Source organism: Haliaeetus leucocephalus, unplaced genomic scaffold, assembly GCF_000737465.1.
Source record: "Haliaeetus leucocephalus isolate CR32 unplaced genomic scaffold, Haliaeetus_leucocephalus-4.0 Scaffold712, whole genome shotgun sequence".
Taxonomy (NCBI): Eukaryota; Metazoa; Chordata; class Aves; order Accipitriformes; family Accipitridae; genus Haliaeetus; species Haliaeetus leucocephalus.
Window position 1 is genome coordinate 142,358 of NW_010973148.1, and position 7,345 is coordinate 149,702.

General features: G+C 36.1%; 1 protein-coding gene across 1 annotated transcript in view; it reads right to left on the reverse strand.

The window, feature by feature from the left end:
* STS (steroid sulfatase (microsomal), isozyme S) overlaps positions 1-6,445 on the reverse strand; it is an 84,736-nt gene extending 78,291 nt beyond the window's left edge. Inside the window, exons 1-3 of the mRNA XM_010580422.1 lie at positions 6,309-6,445; positions 4,455-4,576; positions 1,728-1,850 (exon numbers count right to left, since the gene is read on the reverse strand). Of these exons, the coding sequence (XP_010578724.1) occupies positions 1,728-1,850; positions 4,455-4,576; positions 6,309-6,445 (382 nt within the window). The remainder of the gene's footprint in view (positions 1-1,727; positions 1,851-4,454; positions 4,577-6,308) is intronic.
* Between the last annotated feature and the right edge of the window lie 900 nt (positions 6,446-7,345).

Below are 7,345 nucleotides of genomic sequence, written 5' to 3' on the forward strand. Positions count from 1 at the left end.
GAGAGAAACTTGGCAAAAAAAAAAAAAGAAGTGACAGTACAGGCTTGAGGAACTGAAAGGCTTCAAATTACCCTTATGCCAATCCATCACTGGCGCAGGATTTGACAATTAATTGTTTGGGAACTGCTGAGTTAGATTGAACTAAGCAAAGACTCCCTGACCTAGACCAATATGATGTGATAAGAATACCAGCAGAGGCAGAAAATGGGCTGGTTGGGAATCAGAGTCTGCCTATCTAGTCTTCAAATCTATGTAATTTTTCTTTTTGTCATTTACATATGCTTTATCCTTAATTTTAATGCACTTCTTGATTTTTGGAAGCCTTCATTATACTCTAAGGATATGGTAATATTACATCTTATGGTTTCATAGCTATCATTCAGGCCACTTGGAAGAATTGTTCATTAAGCATCATGGAGATAACTTCTGGAGATCTAAGTGGCAAGCTGTCATGTTGCAGTGAAAGTAGTTAAAAAAAGAACATTAACTAGGTCAGCCCCAGAAAATGAGTTGTATTACAGTGCTTGTTACAAACAGAAAAATCATTTTTTTGCAGTCTTTAATTGAAAATGGAGCAACAGGAATTAACTCCATGATGAACATGACAAATTATGAATTTTTTTTTTGCACTATGGTTCAAATATACCTGCACTAAATATACTTCTGCTAAGATTTTCTGGTTTTCTGTTTTGAATCTGTCAGGACATCAAGGTATTTTGTACTTTCAAAGACTGGGGTATAGCTAAGTAGGATTTTTAGTCAGGAACATCGACATTGGTTATCTACATAATATACATATTTTTTGAACAGTGCTGTGAATTGTACGCCTTGCTAAACAGCCTGATTTTTTAAACAAAAATTACTCCCAAAATTGCAAGCTTTTGTTACATTTAAAAATCAAATTGGGTACATCCATCATCTAAATTAATGTAGTAACATTCTGGTATGATGTTCTCTAAACAACTATTTCCTGGCAGTTCCAGTACAGAAATACATTATGTAATACAAGTTGTATTTCACAAAAATCTTCTAAAATGGAAGCAGTGTGGAATAAGTTAGTGGCCAAATTAGGAAAAAAAAAATCACATTATTTAAATGTTACACCTTTATGATATTCATTCCAATTCTGTTTAATATTCATCTAGTGGGATTCCTTTTACCCACCACTGGATATTTATGCTGCAGTTAGTTGTCTGAACTATCTTTTTAATGAGAGAGAAACACATTATTATATTAAACATCTACCACAGGATGAGACAAATTTCCTAGCAATGCTGATTTCTCTCTGATGACTAAGAAGAGAATCCAGACGGTTAGCCCAGGTACTGCATTATCTACTTTATGGATATTTGAAAACTGGTGAAATTAGTCCCACCACTGTGCTGACTTGTACCCTGTGATCGATCCCTCATTGTCTCTCTCTTGCAATCAAACTCCTATTTATACTGAAAACTTTTCAAGAGCTTGACTAATTTTAAATTTGTTCATCACGTTTCTTCAGTACCTTGCACAATGAGACTGTAACTACACAAGTGAATTAGGCATACTTACTTGATTAGTGTTTCACATATGCGTGGGAATGTGCTTAGCTTTGTGCCAGAAAAATAAACTCATTGTGCTGTGGGGGAAAGAAGCTTAATGCAGACCCTTAATAGCCTATATGGAAAGCTAATGTTCTTTTCATTGAAATGAATGAAAAATAATGCTGCGTATGTATGCAATTTTACCTATTAGAGCTGTTGCATAACCTCTCTGCTTCAGGAGTTTGGAAAAAGTTATTTCTTCAGAAGGAAGACCCCCAGAAGAGGCAGAAAATAAGAAGACACCAACTCGTGAGAAGGCAGCCATTCCTAAATACAATGAAAATGAATGAGACTTGGGTAATATAGTAAAACAATTTCTATTCATTCTTTCTGCATGCACTTTTTTGCTTTAGGTGGAATCACTTAAATGACATATTACCACCAGACACTAAATGTTGCAAGTGGCAGATACAATCATCCATTTAGCTAAGTGAGGTCACTTCTGTATCGACAATAGAAATTGAGAAGTGGAGAAAAAATTCTCTGCTTATAACCTTGGGGCCAGCCATCACATAACAGCTTCAGTCCATTCTGTAGATGTTCTAAGGTATAACATATCTGAAAGAAGTTGAGCTTGCATAGTTTATTTTTCTTGTACATGGGGACGGAATGGAGCTGAGGACTAAGCGAGAACTCCCAAGTTCCACTCTCAGAACCTCCACTCTCTTCATTGGTTTTCTACAAGCCTTTAAGGTTATTTGAGAGAAGGCAGTTGAAATAGGGCAGTCTTACAGCTGGGCATGTAAATACCATGAGGTCAAAAAAGAGCAAGAGAAAGTCTGATTCTGGAAAGAGAGTGGCTAGGGCACTCAGCTTTGATGGGGGAGGACCAGTGCTCCAGTGGCATGAAGACACATGATTCAATGCACACAGAGTGCATTAAAGCCACATCAGGTATCAGCTAACAAGACAACATCTAAATAAGGCACAGTAATTTCTATATAGTCAGAGCCTGAGGAACACAAACGTGAGCTTATAAATTACTCTCAGGATGAGGAACTTGAGAGCTCAGGTTCATGAAAATTAGATTACTAGGATTCCAGATGAGAGCTGGCTCCAAGTACAGACAGACAGAACACAGAGTATCTATGCAAATCTGTGCAGATATATCTTCAGGAAGACTGAATTACGCAACTGGATGATTGCAGTGCCAAAGTTACATGACTGATGTAGACAACCAGAATCTTCCCTCAGGTATCCCTTGTGGTTAGATGAGAAAAAGACTTGTTAAACTGGTTTATGAAAGAGAGCTCAACCTACCCTTCAAATGTTGGCTTCAGTTTTTCACCCCAGCTAGTTTTATTGATCACACTTTAGGTAGTTTTATTCATCTATACATATCTATACTTTATTTATTAAATATTTATTTATATTTATTTTTATGTACTTCAGTCTCTTGTAACTGAAATCAATGTCATTCCCTTAAGCTACCAGAATGACAGTACAGAACCATGGTGTTTTTTTTTATCATTACCTTTCTCTGAGTTTGTGTCTTATCAAATACTGCATTTTGGAATATTTTTCTTCAGCTTTATTAGCAGGAGTTTTAAATTTCTAAAATTTTTTCCACATCATGATTCTAGTATCTTCTGTAACAATCCTTTACTAGTTCTTCAATGATGCTTGGAAGTAGTCCATATTTAGCAATTTCGTAATTTAATTAAGACAAAGTTCAATTTTTGCACCTATATGGAAATGATTAGGTATGACTGAGGGCAGATCAGTTAAGAAAAAAAATCAGTTCAAATGCTAATTTTTCAGAAATAAGAACAAGGATCATAATGGAAAGTGACCTGTGGCTTTACCTACACTACATATTAATAGCAATATAGCTGTAACAGGTATATAAAAGTTTCCTTTGCAGCTGAATGTAGTGGAAAATTTAGCAAGTTTTATTAGCTGGCACTTTTGCAGAAGCTTGTTACTTGATTTGAATGAGCACGAACATATCAAGTAGGCTCCAGAGTCTTGCTTTGCTTTCATTCCCAGAAGCAAGGACAGGATGTTTTATCACTAATGAACAAGTGATCTGATTAATGTATAATGATCCTTGCTAAAAATGATGTTAAGGGAATGTTAAAGCTGCATGGCTAAGCACTAAGGGGTTCGGTCCCAGCACACTAAAATAAACAGACTGGATCTTCAGTGACTCAAATGGGCTTTGGATCAGGTACTTTAAAAGAAAGACAAGTTATTAAATGCACGTATTCTTAGGATACTTAACACTGTGTATGGGTAGATATGGAACAAAAATACTTAGAAAGAAAGGAGACTTTTTGCTTTCTTGTTCCCAGTTTTAAGGGCTGCTGGCATAATTAATGAACTGTCCTTCCTGTCTGCCTTGCCCCCCCCCCCCCAAAATAACAATTTGTCTAAACCAAAAGGTTGTGTAGAAACAGAAATGTCTAAGCAGAATGATTTGCACTGCATTCTTCCACTGTGTCTTTCTAGACGCATCTCTGTGATGTTCAACACTCAGGCTGCCCACCAACATCCTGGGAGCAGCGTGAATGAAACTGGGGAGGTAGGCAAAGAGCCCATGGTCATTTGGACAGTGGAGGAAGTTGATGGAATTTGTCTGCTCCTTACATTAAATAACCACAATCAGATTTTTTTCTCAGTATTTAAAAAAAATCTTTTTCTCAATTAAAAAGCTTTATTTTTGTGTTAACTCTTCTGAAATGTCAAAATTTCTCATATATAGGGAAAATCTCAAATGTTGACGAACCCTGCTGAGCTTGAGTAGTCACTGAAACGAGTACCTAATCCAGTAATGCTAAAGATATCAAGAAAGGCCAGAGAAAAAAATGTATACAGTTTACTGCAAATAAAATACGATATTTATATATAAATAAAGTAATGGGATTTTACCTGATCTGATAGGATATCGCCCTGTCAGGAAAGCTGCCCTGCTTGGAGTACAAAGTGGGGATGCTGCTATATGCTGAGTAAGTGTCACTCCTTCCTCTGCTAGCCTGTCAATATTAGAGGTCCTAGAAAAACATAAGCAGGAAAAAAAATAAAAGAATACACAAAGATGATTATCTGGAAATGGGCATGGTGAGATCAAGGCATCCAAGGCAAAAACTATCAGGAAAATCAAGTTAACACTTACTGTATGCAAATTATCAAAACCATGGTGGTGTTGCAATTCTAAATACTATCATGTCAAATATTTTTAATTAGGTGTCAACACTGAATTGAGACACTACGGCATTGTGCCAAAAATCTTTTTCCCCACTTTCATCTACTCTTCATGGCCAGTACTAAACTGTGACACCTGGATGTATTGTATTGCAACCCTTTTTAATGCATTCCTTGACCCAGAACTGTAATTCTGCTACTTACATGGCCTTTCTGCTTCAGCAATGGGGAGAGGAGAGACTGGATAAAGGTTGTACTTCCTTAATCCCTACTTGGTGTCACTTCCGTCTTTCCCCAGCAGAAGTTTTTTGGGGTAGGGGTAATGTTGTGCGGTGGTATCAGTTATTAGGGGAGATTCAAACAGTTATGACTGCGTTAGGCTCTATATTAACTATGCTTACATGTCTGATATGACTATGTCTGCAATATTAGACCCAGGAGCACATCCAAGTTTCCATATCTGCATGGGAAACTTGTCTGTGACGTGGCTCATCACGCAGATGAAAATTGGTTCCTGCAGGAAGAAGTCCTGTGCCCTTGGTTCTACAGAAAAAAATGAGGAATGCAGACTGACCAGGAGCTGCAGCATGCTCTAATAGGTCCCTGACCTGGGAGATTAATGACCATAACCTCAAGGCACACTAGTGCTCCCATCATCTAAGTCTGAATAGTCAGAAACATTAATTTTACAACAGACTTCTTTGCTATCTATAGCATCACCTACTGATAACAAGCAGTATGATGAGATTTCTTCATACTCCAAAGGTCTAATTCTGAATTCTCACATCAGAGAACATAGATCTTGGAGCAGTTCTGGTCCTTGTGAGGGGAATGATCCAAGCATCAGTGTTGTATATACTTTCTTCCTGTTTAAAATTAAGCTGTAACTTGAGTTCTTTCTTTTTTTTTTTTTTTTTTTTGAGTTTGAATTACAAGGAGTTTTTACTTCTAACTAACTTCAGCAGGAACAAGAGTATTTAACACTTGACAGGATGGTGCTTTTAGTCTGAATGTTTTATTAAACTTGATCAGAGACTTTGTACCACTGAAGCACAATGACTAGGTACAACTTGCGGTGTTTACACAACCATCATACCTCAGCTGGTAGTAAGGATCATACTGGGGAACACTGCTGCATTACTCAGGTATATTAACATTTGTTTTAATGACTTTATTGACTACAGCATGAAGATAAATGAAGGAAAAAAATCAGCACTTTCTTTCCAATTGGTTAGTGACAAGCTTATCTCCAATCACGAGTGCTTCAAAGTTGCGTCATGTGTATTTTAAAAGAAAATTACTGATTATACTTTGCTTCTCTAGACCTACCCTTATTTGGTTGGTTGCACAATTCTCTGTTTATGATGCAGCTTTTCATCAGGATAAAAACATCAGATAAGTCTTCTTTCATATTAAGAAAAGAAAACAAAGATTGAATATTCTGTTCTCTGGAAAGATTATTAACTTCGGTTACTTATGAAGAACCTAATCAAATCTCTGACTGTTTGTGGGTTTTTAACTTCACAAATCCATAGAAAAACTAAACATAAAGCTATGACTTCCCTGAATGTATCATCATACCTTAAGGTTCTGTTCCCATAACATCCCAGGTCTCCAATACCAAGATCATCAGCCATCAGTAAAATGACATTGGGATTGTTTGTTTTGACACTGTTTATGGCACACTGGCAAATTACTAGAAATAAAAGGAGTCTCATCTTCTTCCTGGTGTGTAAGAACAAGTGGAAAACATAATAGACTTTTGTTAATTCAACTCTTAATCTAATTTAATCCTATTATTGCACTGGATTGCATAGTAGAAGAAAAAAAAATATACTATCTAATTTTCTTTTTTTGGTTTTTTTTTTCCTCAAGAGATTTTTTTAAACATTATTTTCTCTCCCATATTTCTTGAAAATAAAAATGCATCTTTAATATATAGCTAATTTTTCCTTCCATCCCTTTACACAGATGAAGCCTTTAAGTAAAGACAAACAAGTAGTTAAAACCTCAGTGGCAATACTTTTGCATACACAGATACAGCAATAAATCATAAGAGCAAATAAGGCTTTTTTTTTTTTAGGTATAAATGTGATTTGAGGAACACAGAAACTGAAATCATTTAGGACCAAAATTTCCAAGGTTCATTGCAGAAAAAAACTTCATCATTCTGCTATTGAAGTAAATGACTGAATTTCCCTTCAATACGGGGAAAAAAAAAGCCAGTTTGAGTTTCTTGACAGGAATAAGCATTACGGAAAAGGGGGTGAAGAGATGCACCTGAAATTATTGAAAGGAATGTTTAAGAAAAAGCTCTTCACAAACATTTTAAATGTCAGGGCCTATAGAAAAATTATGTAAAAATATTTGATATAGTACCACAATGTTCAATAAACAATGCTCATGCTGTATGCAACTTAAAACAGGAAGAATGTATTGTACACAATACTACATGCCATTATATGCTTTTATGATAAAAGCACAGTGTATTTGCAGATGTGCATGCTACTTAACCCAAACAGTGACTTGTCATAGCTGTTTAAACTGCATTGACTGCATGCCCTGGCTAAAATTGAGTGCCTCTAGGCTGTGACAGACTGTGCCAGGCATATACATAA